The 25,394-nt window shown below is 36.8% G+C and overlaps 1 protein-coding gene across 1 annotated transcript; it reads left to right on the forward strand.

The window, feature by feature from the left end:
- Positions 1-398: 398 nt before the first annotated feature.
- LOC137171606 (solute carrier family 28 member 3-like) lies at positions 399-16,511 on the forward strand. The gene is made up of 16 exons (XM_067575629.1): positions 399-415; positions 886-977; positions 2,709-2,898; positions 5,527-5,671; positions 5,750-5,863; positions 6,105-6,182; positions 6,328-6,408; positions 6,619-6,699; positions 6,810-6,935; positions 7,344-7,474; positions 8,854-9,022; positions 9,151-9,348; positions 10,994-11,075; positions 12,198-12,296; positions 13,605-13,719; positions 13,933-16,511. The coding sequence occupies exons 1-16, from the start codon at positions 399-401 to the stop codon at positions 14,048-14,050; spliced, it is 1,836 nt and encodes a 611-aa protein (XP_067431730.1). The 3' UTR covers positions 14,051-16,511.
- Positions 16,512-25,394: the final 8,883 nt, after the last annotated feature.

A 25,394-nucleotide genomic window follows, 5' to 3' on the forward strand; every position in this document is an offset into this window, starting at 1 on the left:
GCTGAATGAAAAAGAGAGGAAGAGTCAAAAAAGGGGAAAGGACAACAAGGCCTTTGAGTCAGAGGTAGGTAAAAAATGCAAGTGCTGACTAGACTTGAATAATAATGTTTTAAAGCACTGGAAACATTTGAGAGCTCCTGTAGTCAGCAGTAATACTAAATTTTACAAACAAAGTGTCATGTATTTATTTGTTGAAACAATATTTCTGCTAATTTTTACTGAAGCAGATCATTTGTTTGGCTAGTTCTATCAAAATAATGATAATTGGCTAATCAGGAACATTTCAGTTTAGTTGTGAGCTTCAAGTTATAACAGCATCTCTAAAAAAGAAAAAGCTAAAATTCACACAGCTTTTGCTAAACAAGTATGGTAAGGTTTAGTATGGGGAGTGCTACACCATGGTTTGCAAGATATGGTAAACTGTTTTAGACCTTCATGTGGATGCACACCTGCACTCACAAACACACATTGTGCACAAGAAAAGAAGCGCTCCTCTAAGTCACCAGTCTGCATTTAGGTTCTAAGTAAATATGTGTCTTTTTATGCAAGCAAACTTGTGTAAACATAAAGTATTCCTAATATGAATTATCCTCAAGCCGTGTGTGTATATGTGTGTGACAGGAGCAGGAACAGGAATACATTGATTTGAACAGTCCTTCCGAAGTTGCAGATGATGCACACCAAAAGGAAGACCAAAGGAACAAAAGGTTGTGGGTGTTTTTTTTTGTTTGTTTGTTTGTTTGTTTGGGCTTTTTGCCAAATACTTCCTCATGTTAGATTTTCTGTGTCTTCTAAATCTCTACTCTTTCTCCTCTCTTTGATGTAACATTTATGTCCTCTCTCCTTATCTATCTCCCGTTATCTTTTTCCTTTTTGTTTGTTTAGCTTGCTAGAGAGGAAAATGGAGGAATTCCAAGGCTGTTTGGCAGAGCACAATGAAAAGATCCGGCTGATTATATACCTGGTTTTAACAGCAGGTAAATTATCTTTGTGAGCGTTTGTAAATGCAAGTTAATCTAAAACTTGGGACCCTAAATGGGTTGCAGTTCTCTCTCTGGTGACTCCCACATGCTAACTGGGTTGGTGTCTTTACACAAGCCAGAGTATGAGGGTGAAGTTCCTTCTTAAATTTGTAGGATGAAAGAGTCTCATTGTTCCACTGAAATGACATGTTGAGATGCTGTAGGACAAGTGTGTGTGTCCACTGTTCTGTACAATCGATTCTCTTTGTTTGGTACTTTTGATTTTGCAGCTGCACAAGATTAAATTACTGAATCTGAGGATAACGAAAAAATCAATTTCTAGTCTTGCTTGAGGACTTTCAGTCTGCATGAAGGCTTGTAAAAGGCTGTTTCATTTATCTTTGCTAACTAGTAATGCTGGTTATAGTCCACCTACAGTACATGCTCTGTGCCTTGGAGCATATTGACATGAGCATGTGTGTGTCTGTGTGTGTAGAATAGACAGACGACAATAAAGAGAGAACAGTTTTTTTCTTTATAGGACAATTTGACACAAAATAGACATGATTGTTAATGGAAAAATCAAGCCATGGTTTATCAGAACACAATGTGTGCATGTGTTTCATGGTAGTATCCAGACTATGCAGACACAAGTATGTGCACACAAATGCAAAAAAAAAACCCAAACATAATTACTTGTCAATTCATTTGCTAGCTGCTGTACTGTAGCAGTTTTAACAGAGCAGCAAGTTGTGTTGTATATTTTATTGAACCAAAGATAATAACAGGTCATACTGCAAGCTATGACTTATACGACTGATTATGTTGCTCTCCAGTCTGTCTAGTAATGACTTCATTGTACTTTTTACAGTATTATAGAAAGAGATTTTCAAGAAATTCTACTTTATGTAAAGTTGCAAATTTATTCTGAGTTAAATAAATAAGGACTGTGAAACACTAACAACATCACTATAGTTACCACAATTGTTGAATTTTACTGATAAACTGTTGTCAAAACCACCCTTTTCCCCTACAAACCTGAACATTCAAAAGAAATCTTGTGAATTTTCAGCATTAATGATGACCCAGGGCTGACTGTGCAGACCAACAGCCTGGTCAAAGACGCACATTTCCACCATTTAATCCTCTACTAACTTTTGCACTAGTTAATTTAAAATCTGAAACACTTTTTTTTTTTTTCAAATAAATGACTAACCCAGCACTTTTCAACCTTATGGATAGTAAAGATTTCAACTCATTAATCTCTGACAAAGACAAAATGCTGTGCATGAAAGTATTATAAACTATAGTTGCAAAAATAGTTTCACTCTCTTCAAAATTCTTTCCAGTTGAGTATTTGAAGTCAGAGGACATGCAAGTTTAAAGATCAAAACATACGGAATCATTTAAAAACTAAGATAAGAAAACAAAAGATACAAAAAGATAGTAAAGTGAAGGAATTTGAAATATGTAACAACCTTATTTACTGTTCACTGGGCTTCAGACATAAAACTAATCTTTGTTGTATTTATTTACATTTTAAGAATATAATTTTTCTTTTGAGGACCTGTTTAGCTTTCCGCTATGTAACACCAGTAATTTAACTACACCTCTGTGTATGTCTTTTTAACTGAGAGATGTAAAGCAGCGAATGCACGATAAGATTAGAATAATTTTTTAAAAAGATATGTTGAATGTTGTCTGCACTGTGGGATATAATTCACATTAATTCTAAATTTGTTTCAGGCTTCGTTGCCATAGTGATTGCGGCATGTGTTTTGAACTTCCACCGGGCTGTTGGGCTGCTGGTCATCTCCTTGGTAACCGTATTCTTCGTGGTCTGGGATTGGATGATGGAACGCTATGGTGACCGGGTGTGGGAGGAGCTCTATCCTATCAGAGACCTTCTCAGCAGAAACTGGTTTTGGATCAGATGGTGAGACACACACTGTCAAAACCACAGCACACATGTGAAAACATAAAATTGCCTTTTGTTGTTTCATTTCTCTCACTTTGCTGTTTTCTGGCTTGTTTTTAGCCTCCTAATCAAACATTAAAAAAAAAAAATGACCCACCAAGGCACTGAAAAGCCAGTATACTAAAAATCCCTCTTACTAGGTGGCACTAATCTATATAATGTGCAAGACAGTTCAGACATGCTGAGCGTTTCTCTGTCTCCTGGCAACGACAATATCCTCGGACTGAGGAAATTCATTGTTCGTGGAATCAGCATGAGTACTGATTTCAAACAGAGCAGAATAAAGGAAATAAGAGCAGTGGAAGGAAAAATGTGAGAGGAACTGCTGTGTGCTAGACTGCACATAAAGTAAGGTAATTGAACTGCTCAAGGGCACTTTGGTGGCAGTAGAATGGTTAAGCAGAGACACAAAATAGAATATAAGAAATGTTATAACAATACAACAAGAATATAGCAAATGGTTAAAGAGTAGAATATATTAATTTAGGACATTTGTACTAAGACTTAATTGATCATCCACTTAATTAGAAGTTTGATCTCCTAATGAGATCTTAAAACAAAGACATGGCACCCAAGACTCTCTTTTATCTGTGCAGCCACTGAAAGGCAGCATCTGATAATGTAATGCACACCTGCACTTTGGCTTATCTTGAACTGCAGTTTATTTGGCTCTGGTGTGGGTCTTTAAAGTGTTTTTTTTCTTTGGCTTTACCTGCTGCTGTTTTTTATTTTCAGTTGGTATATTTGTTTTTTTATATTTTCCTTCTTATTCTCTTTCATATATATATATATATATATATATATATATATATATATATATATATATATATATATATATATATAAAATTGCATATATATATAAATATATGTAATGTTACTTTTATGTCGTTGACTCTCACTGTCATCAGTGTGTTCCTGTGACCTACATAGTTAATATTAAAGTCTGTCTGCAAACCAAATTATCTTCAGGAAAGTTTTTAAAAAAAATTAAGATGCTGAAGGAAGAAAAGGTAGTTTAAAGAGGACATATTGTGCTTTTTGTGATTTTCTGTCCAAGTCCAAAATCTGAGGTTAACATGTAGAAATGCTCCCTGAAAGCCCAGGCTTCAACCTGCTATGAACATTTAGCTTGTGATGGTTTTTTATACTTTGCTGACAAACTTATGTCAGCTCGTCATGCATGCCCATAAACAGCTGTGCCTTGTGTAGACTTGTTTGCTAAGGTTGTTTATAAGGTGTTTCCATGTGTTGTTTGAATTTTCAACTCTCATATTTCGGATCAGATTCTTGAACTTGTATGGATGTTTTTCAAAAGCTGACTTGCGAGTTAAGAACGAGAAAACGTAGTGAAATCATTCTATTATGGTTTGTTTCATGGTGTGTTGACATAGCCTCCTGAGTGGCCAGGGAGCAGCTTTGGGAAGCTAAGCAATCAGAACAGAGTGGGCTCATTGGGAGGCGGGCCTTAAAGAGACAGGAGCTAAAATGGCCTGTTTCAGACAGAGGCTGAAAAGGGATGCTGAAAGAGCCAGTATAAGATAAATAAGGAGTTTTTTTACTGTAAACTTTGCAAAATTATTCCAGTAGAGCCCCAGATTAAAAATATAGATGTGGAAATGTCCCTTATGTCCCTTTAAAGTAGCTATACAGTAATCAATATTTTTCTGCTAATATTCTACATGAAACGTGTCAGTCATAGTAATGAACACAGAGAGCCATCACCTGACTCCGCAGTTCACCTCATATGAGACTTTGTACAGAGCTTTTTCCAGTCCGTAACTTTACTGTTTTGGTTAACTTTCGCAGGCCTAAAAATACACTGTATGCTACCTGCCAAGCACTAAAGTAGCCACTAACTGGTGGACTTGGCAAAGCATTGAGCAGCTAAACAGTCAGATATATCCCTCAAGAGTTGGTGGAGAGCAGTTTAAAATAGAGGGAATATTTGACTTTCTTTTGTCAGGTTGCCAGAAACATGACACCAAAGGAATGTTGCTCTGTATCTGCTGGATGTGCAAATAGGCAACTCTTTGCTTAACAAGCTTGCCATATGAAGGTGATGATATGTCACTGTTGTATTTACAGCTGGTATCTGCTGCCTTCATGGGGCCAACAAATCAACTAATGCATTGTTAGGTATGAATAAGACATAATAAAAGGGGTAAAAGTTTTGTTTTATTGCTCTTCTAACAAATCACTCACATGCTACTTGGATTTACTGCAGCATTCAGCCTTTCCCACTAAACAGAACTTTATAAACACTGGTTGTCCTTGACTCAAGTATTAATGTAGCAGAGGATTGCAAGAGCCGCTGCAAGTTTGCTAACTGGCACCATCTTAAACATGTTGTTGACTGATTGGCTGACTACACAGTCAAATCCTTTTCTAAACAACCCACCAGCTGAGTACATAAGAAGTTTTCTCATGAATTGGAGGGGATGCCATCCTTTACAACACATTTGCTTTCCTCTTGGCATTATAATTACACATATTACAGATATACAGACTATCTGAGTCTGATTATCTCTCTCCTCTGCCTTCCTCTTCCCCGCCTTGTCTGTCATCCTCCCCTCCTTCCCTCTTCAGGATCATATACGTCTTACTGCTGGTGGCCGTGGTTTGCTGGCTTACACTGGACACAGCCAAGCGGGGAACCAGACAACTTGTGTCTTTCTTTGGTTTGCTTCTCTTGATCTTATCAATGCTGCTGTTCTCCAAACATCCATTCAAGGTATGGGAAATGCACACACATGCACAAATGCAGCAAATTAATTTTTGCCTACATATTGTACATGTGCATGTGTTGTAGTGGTGTTGGCAAACTTTGCTATGCGGCATTGGGCTCCAGTTTGTCTTTGGTCTGCTGATCCTCAGGACCACAGTTGGCTTAGGTGCACTGGAATGGCTTGGAAAACAAGCAGAGGTACACACACACACACACACTCACACACACACACACATTTCAGTGGCTTACGAGTTTTCTTCTCTGCCAGCATACAAGTCTTCTGTTGTAGAGTGAATCTGATGGAAGTTTTCTGGTCAATTTTGGGATTTATAGTTATAGAATATGTTTGAACTACTGGAAGATTTTAAGAGATTGGAACATGGAAAAGGTTTAAATTTTCTGTGTCTGTTGGTAACGTTTCAAAATCTCCTCCATGCAGAGTTTTATGTCATATGCAGATGTTGGCTCTAAGTTTGTGTTTGGCGCAAGTTACATAGACCACTTCTTCATCTTCAGGGTATGACACATACCACAAATATGCACACAGGCACACACATGAATAATAACAAGAACAATAATAACAAGAAATAACAGAATAATGACAAGAATAATAACAATAATAAATAATAATACTAATGATGATGATTGTGGACTCTCACCAGGTGATGCCTATATTGGTTTTTCTAAGCTCCGTCATCTCCATCCTTTACTACATTGGCTTCATGCAGTGGCTCATTTGCAAGGTGAGGAAGTGGGAGGATAGAGTGCATAGACGAAGTGATGTGCAATTAATTCACACCATTTATTTTACTTTTCATAGAAGAAAGACAGGTTAAACGGTACAAGACATAATGATTAGAAATAAGCATAACAACACATTTAGTACCGTTTCTAATGTGTTCATTTTAATTTATAGTTCAGTTTCCTTTGAATTTATTTTGTTTTATTCCCAGATTGGATTCATAATGCAGGTTACCATGGGAACGTCTCCAACAGAATCAATGGCTGCAGCTGGAAATATATTCTTGGGGCAGGTGCACAACCGTTTAAACAATAAGCAACAACAAAATGCAAATCACTGATGTAATAATGTCAATTCATTAATCCACTAATCTCAACATCAACCTTATCTCTCTCTTTCTAGACAGAGGCCCCTCTTTTGATTCGTCCATACATCAGCCAGCTAACTCGCTCTGAGATACACGCTGTGATGACAGGAGGTTTTGCTAGCATCTCCGGTACCATCTTGGGAGCTTTTATCTCCTTTGGGGTGAGGAAGAAGATGTGTAGGAGCAGGGAATAAGGATGAAGAGACCCTGAGTTTATAATTGTCTATATTTAATGAATTTTAAGAAAATGCCCAATATCACAGTTGAAAGGACAGTTCTTGGCTTGATGTCAGAGTTGTTTTAAGACCCATTTTAAGATCCAAAAGTCATAAGAACTAGGATGAAATAAGAGAAAACAACTTTAAGAACACTGTTTAAAATAACCTGATTTTTTGATTCTTGGTTAAATAACTTGGGGAGATCATTTAGTGTCAAACTCCAGAACTTGACCAACTCTTGACTGACCTTGACACTTACTCAAGAGTGTACACAGGACTTTAACTGCTCTGTTAGGAAGTGAATGATTGACCGCTGGATTTATGACTTTATCTGTGTACTTCTCTTTTGAGGTTAATGCAACACATCTGTTGACCGCATCACTGATGTCAGCTCCAGCCTCCCTGGCAATCGCCAAGACATTCTGGCCTGAGACCGAGATCCCCAGTGCAACAGACAGTCGTGACCTCAAAATGGACAAAGGGTAGGAGAGGACAGAATAAACCAACATATATAAACACATACAGTATACAGTATGTTTTTATTCAAGCATCTCTCATCATTTCTTCAATTTTATTCTTCCTTTATGTCTTTATCCTCTCAATCCTATCAGTCTTTAGTTGTATCTGAAACTTTGTATGCATTTGATCTATGATTTTGATTATGGATTATTGCTACTCTAGGTTTAATAATTGTTAAACAAAATATAATTGGTTTAATTCACTGAACATTCCTGTCCTTAGTACAAAGTGTTACATCATAGATTATGGAGTTGGCAGCCATTTCATCTCTACTAAATTTCTAAGACACAAAGAATTGAAGACACTTATATTTCCAAATAATATCTCTTTGTGTATTATGCAAACACTCAGATGTTAGAAACTTTGCTTGCAGTGCTCTAGTGGCTGCATATTGTGATGGTGTCATAATATTGTGAAACTGGTTTTGAAAAAACAGAAAGTAGCTCATGAGCCTAAAATTCACACTGTCACTAACAGAGAGGACTGTTAGTAGAAATGATATTTTCCATTCAATGCAAAAGCATTGGGGGACAGAATTTAAGGCTAAACAAGACTATTAGAAGATTTCTGGAAAAACTTATGACTGCACACTGACTCCAAATCAAAAAATATATTTTAATAGACAATGTTTCAATCCCAGTCAGAACAAATTGTTTAAAATAAAAACATTTTGATCTGATGATTTCAATGAATTTTGTGGTGTGTGGTCAGTGTGCATTGTGTTATTTTCATTTTATACAGCACTTTTAAAGGGCACTCAAAGACACTTTATATAGATAAATGAAATGGAGACAAGAAGTCACTCACAACATCAACAGAACAGCAAGAAAGACACAGTGTTAAAAGTAGAAAGCAAATGCAGTAAAAGAGAGTAAAAGACTAAGAACTGCAGCATCAGTTAAAAGTAGCTTTAAAAAGGTGAGTTTTGAATTTGGAGAAACTTTGTTATCCTAAACCGATCTTCATTATCACGACCCCCACCACCCCCTCAACCCATGCTTCACCCTCCTAGCCTGAGCACACTGTAACAGTCTTGTGTTGCTGTGGTGTTCTTGTTTGTTCATTCCCTGTTTTGAGTGATACTTATTTCGAGTGTTTGATTGTGTACATACTGTGAAAGCCAATTTCCTCTACAGAGGACAAATAAAGACTGAATCTCAATCTGATCTACACTGACCTAAACTAAAGAGGTGTTTGATGATCAACAGAACTGACCACAATGTTTCAAATGTCATCAACCAATGAGCACCAGTACACTGATGACACTGTGATATATTGATGAGATGCTGTTCAGAGGATACTTTGTAATATGACCAATCAAACGTGGCCTGTGTCTCCTCAGAGACAGTACAAACGTGTTAGAGGCAGCATCCCAAGGTGCATCCAATGCTGTGGGTCTAGTGGCCAACATTGTCGTCAACCTGATCGCCTTCCTGGCACTGCTGGCCTTTTTCGATGGTGTGCTCTCCTGGCTGGGTGGGATGTTGGACTGTCCACAGCTCAGCTTCTCAGTTAAGGCCCTGACCAGACACACCTGCATATACACTCTCTGACGTAAACTTATACTGTAAATATATCCAAACATAGACCCACATATATGCAATCATACTCCCTTTGCTTCTCTTTGTCTCTCCTTTAGCTCATCTGCTCCTACGTGTTCATGCCACTCTCATTCATGATGGGTGTTTCCTGGGAGGACAGCTTCATGGTTGCTGAGCTCATTGGCACAAAGACATTTCTCAATGAGTTTGTGGCCTATCAGAAGTTGTCAGAGTACATTAAGAGGCGGAATGCAGGTGGGCCAGAGTATGTGAACAACGTAAAGCAGTATATGTCTGTAAGTCTCACTCATATTCTCACTCTTGTTTTTGTTCAGATTCTCATTCTCAGTTTTGTTTCCTTTTTATCTGTCTGTTCCTCTCTCCAGCTGGGAGGTGTTGGTCAGGAAGCTACTGTAGATGACAATCAAGTGTTTGAGCATCTAGACAAGTAATGACTAATTGGTCCAGCAAGAGAGTTCTTATTAAGTGGAAAGAATCAGTCATTGTTGGGCCTGTGGGAGCTTAAGTGTCAAAAGTAAAATGTTTATCCACAATGTCATATCTTTAAAAGATAATTTAATTTCTCTAATAGATGTCTCAGTGGCAATTATTCACAAATAAATACTTATTAAGGCAATTAGAGAGGTAAGTTGGAGAGCTTGAAGCTCAGCAATGGTGATTGCTATTTCCTTATTTCTTTTCAGCCCTTTTCAATCTTTCCTTTCAATTTTGATCTTCTGGTGCCAGTAATGGTGGCAAGACTATGTCAGTGTCTTCCCACAGTCTTTGGTTTTGTTTATATTTAAATATCAGTTTAGAGATCAATTAAAGGTACCTAGTGGAGATTTTGACTGCTAAGTAGAGCTATGAGGAAATATTTTTATGAGTGGTTCTCCATTTTGTTTGTTCTCATGCATGAGCATTTGTCTGCCAATGGTTTCACGTTATTCCATTGATGTACAGGGAGGCATTAAATTACCAAGAAACACAGAAATGTTGCAGTGAAGAATAAGCATGCTAGAGAGTAAAGATGAATGTAAACAATGTAGTTTTCAGTTTTTAAAAAAAGCCTTTACAAATGCTAAGAATTAAGGAAATACCTTCAACGCATCTGTTAGACCTCAAGGATACAGACAAAGTGTTATGAACACTGACAGAAACTTTGTTTACGGTTTATGTTATCGGTTTATGGTTTTAGCATATTTAAGGTCAGGGTAAGGACTTGTGTGAGCAGAATTAGAATTTACAACTAACTGCCATGTTAGTCACACGACTTTAGTCATGGTTTTTCAATTATGTATAAAAAATATATGTGGTTTACCTAGGTTCAAATCACTAAGGTCACAAAAAAATATTTTCCCTCTTACTCCTGTTGGTATGTATCTATGATGTTATTTTTAGGTTTTACTTTCAGACATTTTGAGATATCCGCCACCCCAGCACAATCAGGGAAAATTTTATTTGATTTCTGATGCAGCATTCAGAAAGAATCTAAAAACTTGAGCAGATAAAACTGAAAGTATCTGTATGGGTGGATACCCCCGGGGTAAAGTGAGAAAATATGCTTTGTTGTGAGGTGGACAAACCAACCATCTAAAATGTTTTATAAAACTGCATGCAAACAGAACAGTCTTAGTGGATAAGACCATGCAGCAGACAGTCTTCAGAGTATCTATTCTGTATCCCCCGGCATGATACAGGTTGGTGATGATATATGGTTTTAAATTATTATCTTTAGGCATAAAATGTGGACCTAGCATATAATAATTGCATAACATTGAATGAAATGTTATGCGATGCCATCTAGTTGTGTTTTTGCCTCCAACAGTTACATATGACCTCGGAAACATATGCAAAGGGTAATTTCTTACAGGCAAGCAAGTCAAATTGGATGTTTTTCTCATGTAACTCATGTTAGATGAAATCTGTTTCCTCATCTAGGTTCACTCTGAAACCATCGCAACCTACGCTCTGTGTGGATTTTCCAACTTTGCTTCTCTGGGGATGTCAGTTGGAGCTCTGTGTGAGTGCCACTTTATAATCTGCTAGCCAGGCTGAGCAGCGAAGCCTAACAAACAGGAAAAATATAGTTCCTATAGAGCTACATAGTTGGTTTCATATGTTCGACAATTCTGATATTCTGAATGTGAAAAGTATCTCTGATTGAGTGAATATGCTGTCATTTAAATGCAGTACTTCAACATCCTAAATGTAACAAAGCAAACAACATCAAATACATTCTCTCACACTCACATAGAAATGCATAGGGTGAAAAAATGAAAGAGTCCTTGATTTTTCTTTTTTTTTCTTTTTTTTGGCTGGCACAAGTGGGAGTAAGTGTTGAGGAATCCATCTGTTACATTTAGGCAAGTTACAGTGTGTGGGCTGAATGAGCAGTTAAGTCTGTTTCATTTAGCCTGTGGCTGCCATATAGAAAAACTGAAAAAAAAAAACTAAAAAATAATTCCCCCGCTCATTCTCAAACACACATACCGTAGCATCAGCAACTTTCCAAAACTGTTATTTGCAAATGTAAATGCATATACTCATAACAACTGTCAACATAAAAATGACAGATGGAAAGTGTGAATGTGTGTGACTGTGCAAATGTCAAATGCAGGGTGACGCTGACAGAAACTACTGTATATGCCCAACAAAAGTCTCCCCTGAATAATTAATGATGTAAAAATACCCTAAAACCAACAAAATGTGAAATGGAGGGTCAACATTTGCAAGTGGGAGGCCGAGTTGCAAAATAACTAATATACTATATACATAATATATAACTATTATAAAAAAGAAAGGTAGTATTAAATAGAAAAATACTCATTGAAAAGGTTTACGAGTTGAACATTCATTAATTTCAATGCCATTGACATGTCAAATAAAAAGGGAAAGTCCTTTATGAATGCATCTTGAAATAAAATCTGTTTGAAGCACAAGATGCAGTCAAAAATTCCTCAAGTATTAACAGTCTGTGGGGCTGAAAAACAGTGGAAAGTGTGGATTATACAGTTGCAAGTATAAGGACAGGGAAAAGTAGCCTTTTGCTTTACCTTGCTACCTTTTATCATTTTACCACTATTCTTCTCTTTTGTTGCTGTTTGTTATCACTCTTCTTACATACCTGTTGTTCTTCCTCCAGCTGCGATGGCTCCAGAAAGACGGACTGACTTCTCCTGCTGTGGCCTCAGAGCTCTGATTGCAGGAAGCGTCTCCTGTTTCATGACAGCTTGTATCGCAGGTGTTTGTTCACTCTTTTTTGCCTCTATCTGACTTTTTATCCACAATATACAGTAATGCCTCATTCAAACAGCGGGTATCTCATCCTGATAGTAGAAACATAAGATTACATGGACATTGTTGCCAGTTTACAACATTATTTTTTGTATAACTTGGTGCTATAGTTATTTGCCTCCCATGTGAATAAAGTTGATCTTATTACTGCATTTAATTTCTATCCTATGTTTAAAACCATCAAAAATTTAACACAATTTAAAATATTTTCTACACATTACTTACTATTTAGTGCATCATCCAACCAAAATGGCAACTGCTGGGTTTTAACTAGGAGTTCACTATTAATTCAGAGATTTCTCAAATAAAATTTTAATAATCGTATTCAGAACACGTTTACATGAATAGTCACACACATACAGTATGTTATATTAATAGTTAAAACAGCCAGACTAGATGTTCAGTAAAACATAGACTGTATATTGTGGCAGATCCATCACTCTCAAATGTTCATGGTGACTTTTCTACAATTTCATAAGAGTTTGGGACTGACAATCACTCACAATTGTAAATTTGTCTAATTTAATGTATGTTTCTTAAACTGTATGATTCAAAACACCTCAGAAACAGTTTCATTTTTGACCTCATTAAGTAAGTCAGTATGGAACTGATATTTGCTATTAATTGGCAGTTAGGTCCTGATTTATTCCTTTATCATTTGTATATAACATGTCATTAGTTTGCAACCTCATTGTGAAGTGTTACTGTATATATATTAAAATTTTTACTCCTCACTAATTTTGCAATGCATGCAATATATTGTGATTACTTTTGAAGAATGTTTTACAAATTTATTTTTCTATAATTATTGTATTTTAGTCCTTTTTCTATTCTCTATTATATATAAAGTATACAATAAACACAGATTTTTAAATATAAATATATTTTACCATTATCATTATAGTTTTATGATTTTTTAGTTTTTTAATAATATATTTTTGTATTTAGTATATACATTGTAATAGTGAATACAGTGCAAATATACTATATATACTGTAAATTATTAGATATTCCACAATTAGTTTCAGGTAAAATACACCAACATATAATGCACTATCACCAATTTTTATTTTCATTTTTTCTGTCTGTTGCCCTTCATTTTATATCTAGATACACACTGAAAATATTGTGATAGCAATGTTTGATTGACACAAGTAATGAAAATGATGTCTGTTGTCTTTGTACTTAATCTACATCACAAATAACTTGTTACTCAAATGTTTTAGAATAACATCATTGCTCTGTGGGTTTGTAGGTGTGTTGTACATCCCCAAACTTCAGTGTCCACAATTCCTGAGCACAGAGTTCAACAAAACCAACCTGACCATCACCACACAACTAGTCACCTGCTGCACACAACTGTACAACAGGTGTGTGTATGTGTGTGTGTGCGTGGGTGTTAACAAGTTGATATTTGTACTAATCTTGTGTTTATACCTGTTGTATAATCCAGTTACCGAACAATTGCTGTTATGCTACTCAGCCTCATTCACTCAGCTATTTTGATGCAGTTATAAATACATAAAACACAGATTTTTGGAATCATGTGAGTCATTTTGTGCGTGTGTGTGTTTTATTTGCAGTGTGATGGTGAATGAGCCATGGAACGTGACGATCAGGGAAGGATTCAGTCATAGTTGTCTGCAGGGCTGCTGCACCATCACACCCCCAACACACTTCAACTGCAGCTTGGTGCTTTGAATCACTGTGAACACACACACACACACACACACACACACACACACAGCTCTATGGCAGTCATGTGTGTTGTTTTTTTATGTATATTCTTTACTGTTTATAATGCGTTTTCAATCACGTTAGCCTTCATTGGTTTTGTAGAAAGAATATCAGTTATATCATGAAAAATTAAAATTAAAAATAGGAGTAAGGATCATGAAGAATTAAAAAAAACCTGAAAATATTAACCAGACTTTGTTGTGAACCAAGTATCTAAAATGAATTATCTATCAGGTCATCTGTGGTAATGCTGTATTATAATTATGTATTGTATTATATATAATTTGTTTTCAATGATCTCTAATGTAAAATGGTACATTTTCCTACAACAGCTGAGGGCACAAGTTAAATTTATTACTTGGAAAGACAGATTAAAATTTCCCCGACAGAATTTAACTAAATACCAAAATGTTAGTGATTTAGACTTAAAGACTTTCAAATGTGTAAACATCATCAAAAATATTTGTATGAATGATTAGAGTAGTAAAATTAATATTACTACATGTGAGTTGGAGCAACATTTTATAAATGTTTGATTGCATCATCATTTGCAAAATGGATACAAAGGTTCAATACATTTTAATTTGTATTAGCTGCACAAATGTGCAAATAATCACACATAAACTCAACACAACTTGAGATCAATACAAGTTTTGGCATCTGATTACTGAGATTTACTAAGTTTATGATGATTCAGTCAATTCAAGAAGTAGTAAGAGACAGGCAAGTGGACTGTTTTGATATTTCGGCTTGTATATACTGTATGCTGTTTTTTTTCCCAGAACATGAAGAAATTATGATAAATGATCAATTAGGCAGTTAATTTGTTCTGTTTAGTTTGTCTTTTGTAAGTATATTTGACAGTATTGTGATTTTGTTTGTGTCCTATCTGCCTACACAATGGCCTTACTAAGTTTTAGCACCATGTGGTACAAAAGCAAAGGATTTTCCAACCATAAACTACAAAGAAAGAAGAGAAAAATGACCAACAGACACCTTTTATTTATTTTAATTTCTCACTTTTCTGCCTCGCTTGAATGAACCTAGTGTGGCTAGAAGAAGCTCTGTATAACATGGCCACTGGATGTCACTGGTGTCCTCTGGTTCCCAATCAGAAAAACGTACTGAAGTGAATGACAGATCCATTCGCTATAGACCAGTCAGTCATACTGGCTTGACTTGCAGTCCAATTGTCAGAGCAAGTGGCCCATTAATACCATCAGAGATGATGGATTCCCACCACCCACCAAACAAAGAGGAGGGTATCACAGTTGTCCACTTTCAACATCTGCATGTGTGAGACGTGCATGCAGTCACAGAGACGGCAAATGACAGTCTCTTCATTAAATCTGCCACAGGCAAAAGGTCAGATGGCTCCCTTCTCGGCAGGCAGGAGATGTGTTCACATGTGTGAATTTCACACACCCACAGAGAGGGAACATTAGACTCCGCCATCAGACACTGACACATAGGGCATTTTTAGGCTCCATGTTACCATGTGTCCCCCGTTAAAAAAACAGTGAGCTCATTTTCATTTTCATGAATGTCGGCACTGTCAAGAAAAACAATGATCTTAAAGCATGAAGCAGTTAGATCAGGAGGGTAAAGCAAACAAAATTTCTCTGGGAATATTAAGAAGTCAGGAATGATTTGAACTCTCTGTATGTGTAGGGACAAGAATGAAAAACTTTGGAAAAATGAGGCAAAGTACAATTTTTGTAAGGTCATGTCATAAACTGTGATTTTGCTGGTACAAACAAGTGACCTTTTGAATTCTGCATGTCCTTATTGGCTAATGTATGGAAATAATAATAATATCATGACAAAACAACTAAATAAGAACAAAATAATTTGTGTGGGACTGCAGGATCAATTTCCATCTTGCTAAATAAAGCTGGACTGAGAAATTAGAAAAAAAAACAATGACAAAATGTTCAGTTTTTAGTTGTGTAAGGATGAAAATCAGCTGTTTGACCAACACAAACACATGTGAATGTGTTCTTTATTTGTTCATTAATGTGTATTGTCCATTTTAAATAAAATAAATAAATAAAAAACTACAGTGTATGAAAGTCCGATTCAAAATGTTAAACTGTTAAACTAAAATTAGTGAACATCTTTGGCTCAGCCATAACAGCAGCCAAAAAGAAAAAAAAAATGCAAAGGATCAAAATTGACAAACTAAGTTTCTTGGAATTCTGGGTCTCATGCATGTGTCATCTGAAATGTGATCCATATTTATTTCTCAAAACTTGGAAACGTTTAGATAATTACCTGAAAGCGTAAAGTAAATTTACTTTACAGAAGTCAAATTATATAAAGCTCTGATCTGAAAAGAGTCTGTGGAGGATCTGTGTGAAATGTACTGTTGTTTGTCTTTTATGGTGTACTGTGGCTTTGCAAATCTAATAAAAGGTAAAAAGTTTTCACTGAAAATTGGTGTACTGGTGTACATCATACAACTGCAATTTTTTAGCATGTCTTACACCTTTCTGCCACCTCTCTCATCTCTCTCTCTACCCATAAAAGCACAAATGACAAAACAAAATCTTACATTTTAATTTCGCTTTTACTGCGGCAGCACAGAAGAAAAAAAGTAAAGTAAAAGAAAAAGGGGGATGGAGGAAAAGTAAAACAGACAGATGTGTAGTCTAAAATGGGAAGAAGAAGGTGAGCACTGGGATGCTGAGACCGGTGGATATTGGATTGTCATGTAGCACCACTCCAACAGAAGGAGAAGGGGATGAAGAGGAGGAGAGAGAAACTGAAGGATGGAGATGAAGTTGTCATCCACCGGCACTCTAAAGACCACACAAAGGAAGAGGAGCGGTGGGAGGGAGGCCGCTGGGATGAAGGAAGCATATGGAGGTGGATAGGGGAACGGCTGAAAACAGATTGATTGAAACTGGAGTTTGGAAGGATTCACAGAGGCACTTAAAGGGATGATTAGAAAAGACAGAGATGGTAAGAGCATGGAAAAAGGATCAGAAAGAGGGGGAAAAAAAGAGGACAGGCCGGCGGAGGACTGAAGATGGAGAGAGGGAGTGACACAATCAGTGGGGGTGATGATTATAGAGAGGCATGAGTAAGAAAATATAAGAAAAGATAGTTACACATAGACTATGAGGAGAAACAAAAGACAGACAGATAGATAGATAGATAGATAGATAGATAGATAGATAGATAGATAGATAGATAGATAGATAATCAGCTTATTGACAATCTTATCAAGCTACACAAACAATCATGTGACAATTGTGCCTAATCACTGTTCTCCATGATATGCTCTCTGCTTAACAAACCTTAATTGGTGCTTTAATTTCTCGTTGACACATAATTACATGGACGTGTCTTAGTGCAGAGTGAGAAATTAAACAGGAGAATCCCTGACAAATGTGTGCAGACGAATAGACACGTTGGTACATTAATTGTAGTGAATAGTGAACAGGCATGTTTCTCATCAGAAAATGAGCCTTAAAAGTAGTGATCATGTTAGTCTAATTAACATAATTTATACAGAAACACAGAGATTACAGTATATTAGAGGTATTAGACCCAATATATTTTACAAAACCCTGGGCACCGGATCATCTAGTGGTGTGATATGTCCAAAATTTCAATATAGATTTCTGCATCTGTACAGGAGCATACTGCTGTGTCTTCATGGAGTTCTCTGTTATTATCTTCTTGGTAGGGAACAGCTTAAACACCAAACAGAATTACATTTAAGAAGAAAAAAAAAATCAAAGCAGTGTGGTAAGCTCTTTTAGGCTTTTTGTTGTTCAAATTTATCAAAAAAATTAGATTCTGGTATGTTTTATACATTTTTTCCTTATACCCTGTTAAAGGTTTTGGCTGGTGATATTCTATATTTTTCTTATTGTCAACAAATGTCAAGAAAACACCAGTGAGTCACACTGCTGCACTGGGTGACACGTTCCTTCACCCTGAAGATTACGGTGTCAGTAGTTTGTTTAGAAACTGCTCCAATAACTGCTAACAGCGATCCCGTTTTCAGTCTCCAGAGAGTAGTTCTGTGTACAGCAGACACCGCTGCACATGCGTAGGAGCGTGGCACTTCGCTAGCTTGTTGTGCTACATCTCACAACCTCTTTGTGCTTAATTGTAAATTTCTCAGAGAATTTCACTACAAAGTCAAGAGGTTGTGATATGTAGCACAACAAGCTAGCGAAGCTCTGTAACCATGTTCCCACACATGCACAGTGGCGTCTGCATTACACAGAACTACTCTCCTGAGGGTGAAAATAATATTACCGTTATTAGTCTTTGGAGACATTTCTAAACAAACTACCGTAACTGTAATCTTTGTGTGGAAGGAACATGTCACCAAGTGCAGCAGTGAGGCTCACTGATGTGTTTTTAATAGTTTTTGGACAACAACAGAGGTCTACGGCATAGAGCAATACAATATGTCAAGCTTTGGATACACGCACAATACTTGTAAATAAGATCAATTCATGGTTGGTTTAGCTCTGTACATGACATTTGATGACAATAAAAAAAATATAGAAAATCGCCATCCTTATCCTTCAAGTTAAAAAAAAACCAAACAAACCATGCATCCAGCTGTCTATTCCTGCAGCACACTTTGTACAGACTGCCAGACACCTTCACACTCTCACTTTACACCTACAGGCAATTTAGAGTTTCTAAATAACCAAACCTGAATGTCTTCAGACGGTAGAAGGAAAGCTAAGCACACAGATAAAACCCACACAAATAAACAAACTTCAGAAATAACATGTTCACATATATATTGATCTATTTCTTTATTGGTCAGCCTGATACTGGAGATGTTTGTGTTACTTTCTTGGCTCTCCACTAAACAAGCTCATTGCTTCTTACTGACAGGATAGCAAATGGGAACTTGTACTGTTGCATCTTGGATTAATGCAGTTTAAAATGTCAAAATGAAGTCCTGCTAAGTAGCTGTGCCAGTATAATGTGATTTGCTGAAATATGTGGCAAATGGGTGTGATATCTGTGTTTATGTTCTGTGTCTACTCTGAAGTCACAACAGTGAACAGCTTGTTTGAGTGATCACTATCCCTCTTTTCGCTGCCCATCAGACTGTGACTGTGAATTAGATTTTTGTGAAACACCAACTTTATGTGGTCCCGTTAAATATCCGGTGCTGCACATTGTTTTTCTTGGACTTTGAATTAGCTTGGCCTAATGTTTTTATATCTGCCAGGACTTAGATTTGTCTTTTTGAGGCCGGTCAGAACTTAAAATAGTGCTGATTTAACTGTTTAGATCAAGTTGCATTCATGTGTGTTGGTAATTCAGGCGTTAAGAGTGTTTCCTGTTTTCCATTTGTTCTGAGAAATAATGCAGCCTCTCTTCCCTTCACAACACACGTTTGTGGAAGCTTCTGAGAAAAACCTCTGCCGTGCGACTGTTTTATGACTAAATGTGTGTTTAGCTGCATGTGCCCTTCATCCCATGTGCTTTCACCCCTGCTGGGAGATACCACACACACACACACACACACACACATGCACACCCAAGCGTACATTGAAACACACTAACATGCATACGCTGGCTCACCAATACACGCTCTTTCTCTGTCAGTCGCACACGCACACAAACACACACACACACACACACACACGCACACACACACACACACACACACACACACACACACATATTCCCTGGAGGCAAGGCGGGGGGTCTGGCTGGGACAGAGATGGACACATGCTGGGATCAGAGCAGCAGTGTGTGATTCACATTTCTCTCTCTCTCTTTCTTTCAATCTCTAGCTTCCTTCTTTCTCTTATCATGGACACCCCACTCCCACCTCTCCCTGCTCTGTTTACCCCCCTGTGCCTTTGAAAACCTGAGTGTTTCAAATGTATTCTGCACACAAACTCATCAGAGAACTGTTCCTGAACCTATGGAGGCAATTAGATATTTGTGATTGAAATCTGGTGATTTTTGCTCCCTCTCCCTCTCTCTCAAAGAATCATGGGCTTTCTGTCTTGATCCTATACTCCCCTCCTTCCTTCTGTCTCTTTCTATGTAGCTAGCTGGGTACAAAACTCCTCATTACTGTAATTTAGAGAGCATGCCGCTCCCCTAATGGCCTCAGGGGCCCGAAGAATATCAAGTGCTGTTTAATTCTTTAATTCTATTCAGCCTTTACATTCGTGCCATCCCTCCACCAGCTCCTCTGTCCATCTTTCCATCATTTCGGATCCCATTTAGTGTCTCTCCACAAACAGCTACTAAAAGATGGCTCCAACCTTTTGCTTGAGTGGAGGAGGGGAAAGATGTGAGTTTTAAAAGCATATCAAAGCAGCACGTCTAGTCCCTCTATTTCATGCCTTCCGTTGTTCCAGGCATCCAACAAGTGTTTACATGTTTTGCTGCTGTTCATGCTCGACTGAATGTGAATACTTATTTAACCCTATCGTTTGCCGAATTAGTGAGATCTCCATGGTGACCGAGGCAGAGCTGCTGGAGAGCCCTTGAGGATGCATTAGGACCTTCTTGCAACGAGGGGATGCATCTTAGCTGCAAGCTAAACTGTGCATCAGGCCTGTTTCAAGAGCCTATACAAAGTTCATTGGCTCAGCCTGGAGTCGTCCTCAGCTCACCGTGCTTCCAACAACAATAATAATAATAATACTACATTTCATTTGTACCGCACTTTTCATTCATCGTGAAACTCAAAGTACTACAGTATTAATAACGTACACACAACATAAAGAAAATAGTAATAAGAGTTAAGATGAAAAAGCCTTCCTGAATAGAAAGGTTTTAGGCCTTTTAAAAATATATATATATTTATTTATTTATAAATGGGAGCTACACCGGGAGCAATCTGAATGACCAGGTAATGTCTATACATATAGAAATTTGAACGTAAAACTGAACAAGAGAGCTGATTTGAAATATAAGGGGTTTTTTTCAAATCACAGTGGCAATTGGTAAAAAAGCATTAAACTTCTATTAATTAATTAGTTTAATTTCATTTAATTCTAAATTAATTAAATTCTATTAATGGTAAGTTACTTGAGAAAGAGAACAAGAGAACATAAGCAGCAAATGATAAACATACTGTCACTTCACTATTATCTTTTGAAAAAAGGATAGATATGTAATTGTGGACACTGCTTTTCCACAGCTGCTAATTCTGTGTGAAATCAGGCTGCTCCTGTGTAGTTTCTGAGGAGGTGATGCAGTCCTGATAATCAGCATCACTGAAGTGACGGTCTATTCCTTTGGCTCTGTTGGTCTGAAAATCATAATAGACAACTAATAGCTGCTGGTATTGGTTCATTTCAAACCAAGAAAGATATAAAAAGGTTATAACTCCACTGCATTCCATGTTAAAGTTTAGTTTATTTGTACCTTCCTTAGTAATTATAATGAAAATATAGAAGATGAAAGAAAATTAAATGTATCAGAGAGACCAAGAAAGAACTACAGTGCTCTAGAAAAAATGTCACTATACCAAAAAATAAATAAATAAATGAATGAAAAAAGTGAGGCTGCATGGCAACAGCAACTAAATGACAAATCTCCAAGTGTTAAAAAAGCGAGTTAAAAAAAAACAAAAAACAAAACAAAAAAAACAGGTTAAATTAAACAGCCATGATGCAGATAATGATATCAGCGAATTAGAGTATGTTGAGTAGGAGGGAAAGCAGCGAACGCATGTCACGTCGTTGTGAGTGTGTGTGTTTGTTAGGAGAGGAATGTGTGTACCGTTATGTTCATGGATGTATTTTAAGCAGTTTTTTTTTCCTAATCAGACACATTAAAAGTTATAAGCGATGTACTAGAATAACTTGAATAGCAATAAGGAAGTAACTACTCTATTCCTGAAACCCGGTGTGTGGGAAGATGTTGAGTGTCTGGTGTTGTGAGAACTTGTAAATCTATATAATGTACACTTAGTTGTATATATGTATAAATTAATAAAAACTGGGTGAGAGATTTTCTTGTGAAATACATTTTTAATACTTCAATACAGTGCAATATTTTTACATTTTAACATTTCATCAACATCAACATATTATTTATTATCTATCTATGTTTCAGATATTTTTGAGATATCTTTGATATACTTGATATTAAATATTTAGTGTTTTATTGTCTCTATTCTCACTTTCTCACTTTTGGGGAATTATGTCAATTATGGGAGTTAATGTTTTGTGATGTTTATCCCCGGGGTTGGTTGGATGGTGAACTACACTTATCATCATAGTTTCGATCAGCCTATATAATTTTTAATTCTGCCTTGACCTGATGACCTGATCTGACTGACTGAATTAAAATGTTGTCCATTTAAATAAATTTGTAGTTTGAACTTCTGCTTCAGATTTTCTATCTTTTATTTTCTACACACAATCAATCAATCAGCCAAGCTTTTACTTATGTACAGTGTGTATTTCATACAAGAAAATCAGCTTAATTTGCTTTACAATTTGAAATAAAGTGAGGACATAAATTTAAGCAATACATGATGATGATGATGATAAGTATATTCCACTGCAAAGTCATAAGAAAAGGTACAAATAACATTTGTTTGTTTTAGAATTTTACACACATCTTTCCTCATGGTCTCTATTGAAATATGGCATAATTAAGACTTTCCCTTTTTTGCCTTCTCCTTGCTTCCCCATAAACCCACTCTCCTGCCAGCAAATACTTCTCCTCTCTCCCTCAGCCTCTTCTCAGCGATGTCGGCACCCTCTCCTCCCTCTGTCCATGCAATTTCCTCCCTCCCCCTCCACTTCTTCTCTTCTCCTCATTCTCCTTTACGCTCTTTTTTCCTCCCCATTCACTGTTGCATTTAGGCTCATCAAATTGGATTTCAGAGTAAGAGGTATCTCAGTTTTACTCAGTAACAGCTGATTGAATTGAGTAGCTTGAAAGCAGAGGGTCTCAACATGAGGTTCAGAGGACCCCAAGGATGGGAGAGATGATGGTAAGGGGCTGCAAGAAGATTAAAGGATTGCCTATAAATATAAACTCGACATTACCTGATTTGAATAACAGATTGTAGGTTTGCAAACCCAAAAGATAGAGTATTACAGTAATCTTCTTGAGTACACAGTGCTGATGCATCACCGGCCGCCAAGCAGAGACAATTAACCACAAATATTTACTTGCATCCTCCTTGTTAAAAGAAAAAGATTTACCTAAACACTACTCCTAATGTTAAAATTGAATACATTATCCACTGGATGCGAGATTTAAATTTGTTAACATTATGGGTAGCTCAATAAAATACAATTAGTTAGCATTGGCGTCAATAGAAAAACAAGCATGGTTACAGGGCAAGACATTTGCAAGAGTGTGATAATGCATTCTAATGGACGAGCAACAGTTAGCAGCCAGCTGGACCATTTCTGATCAGGTCCATTAATAAGACTTGATAAATGTCCCCATAGACATCCAAGACTTGTTCCTCGCCTGTGTGAGTGTGCATAAATGAATCACTAATTTTGATTGTTTGTATAATTTTGCCTCTGCAGGCAACATAACCCTGCTCTCTTCCCTAAGTGCTATAGCTTATTTGTAGGAGCTTTGTGTGTGTGTGTGTGTGTGTGTGTGTGTGTGTGTGTGTGTGTGTGTGTGTGTTTGAGAGACAGACGGAGAGAGTCTACTACCAGTACAATACAGTCTGGTTAGTAAATACAAAGTGTACCCAGTAACCTCTGTTTTAGGTTTTACATATGATATAAGTCTGGACAGTGAATCTGAAATGGAAAAGTTAGACACAAACAGTTTTTACTGTTGCCAAAGTATGAGTGGGAGCCTGAGAGACCAGACTTTTTCAAACTGGGATTTCTCCCAGATCTTCATGTCAATGACCACCAAATAGAAACATAATGGAGCAGCAAAACCCCTTAAACACCAAAGACATGCCTTGAGAAAATCTTGTGGTGATAGTTAGGGTAATATAAATGGGTCAGCATGGTTCTGAGATTCTGCTCCCTGGGTGCTACAGCATGCAATGACTAAAGGATTATATAGCTTTTGTGGTTAAAATTGGACCATTAAAATAGAATTATAGTTATATCCCAATGGATAATAGGCAATCCAAGCCAACACTCAAACACAGGCATGAATTCAGAGAATGACTTAATCTTAAAGATCCCTTCCATACATGTTTTAAGACATATAGTACAAAAAATACTCTAAGTGGAATTATACTTTTTCTCTGATATAGTTTCTCCACAAAGAAAAAAAAATCAATTACTTTGTTAAAACCTTACCTTATGGCTGTCTGGCCTTAGTTGTGTTGTTTGCTAATTGCGTTATTGTCGTTACTGTGTTTTTTGTTCTCAGGTCTCTCTAGAAACAGAGATCTCAGTCTCAATGAGAGTAAATAAGGATTAAATAAAAAATTCTTAAAAGTACATCTACTCCCTCTCCCACATTCAAAAATGCAGAATACACAAATATGCAAATATTAACTAGTTGTGATGTCAAAAATCACAATTGTATAGGTAAACTCAGATTTTAGGTGAGTTCAGAGAAACTTTCCATTTTCGGCAGGCGAATGTGAAAAATCTGCTGCCAAACGCAGCACATACATCATTCTGCACAGTGAAGGTCAAACATCCAAGTGAATAAACAATAAGCAAGACACATTGTCCTCAGGTTCTGCGGGTTTGCATGTTTCAGCAGTAATGTACACAGAGCAAACGCAGACTCAAGTCTTGTGTGAATGATAACGATACTAAGCTGTGTGAATTTTGATTTGTATATGAAAACAGGACATTTTACGTCATTCATTTAAAAATAACAAAATATCAAATAAGCTTAAAGTGAACATGTTTCACAACGCTGACGCATCACCTTTCCATCACCTTGCCCAAACCAGTGACAACAAATAACATTTACAAGATACCTTCAAGGAAAGGGAATGTAAAGGGAGGGTAGGAGAGAAATGTATTAATAGATTCAGATGTGTGCCAAACTTGTATCACAGTAGCTCACGTTACACTCACATTACACATTAGATCAACCAATGTAATATCTGAGTCAAACCTCATCAAAGTTATTCATTTACCTTCCCAGCTGTCAGGAAATGGTCGTGAGGAATAACATGAGAGAAATCTGTGAAGAGTATTAAATCACCTGCAAGCGTTGTTGGACAATGTTATTTTTAGATGATTCAATTCTGATGTTTGCTAAAATAGTGGATATGAATCACTCATTCCTGACACAGAAAATAATCTGGTGAGGTGCAAATTTAAGCATTTTCAATATTTTAAAACACGACAGCAAAACACAGCAGTTTGCTTATAGATATAATAAAAAA

The sequence above is a fragment of the Thunnus thynnus genome, chromosome 2 (genome assembly GCF_963924715.1).
Source record: "Thunnus thynnus chromosome 2, fThuThy2.1, whole genome shotgun sequence".
Lineage (NCBI taxonomy): Eukaryota > Metazoa > Chordata > Actinopteri > Scombriformes > Scombridae > Thunnus > Thunnus thynnus.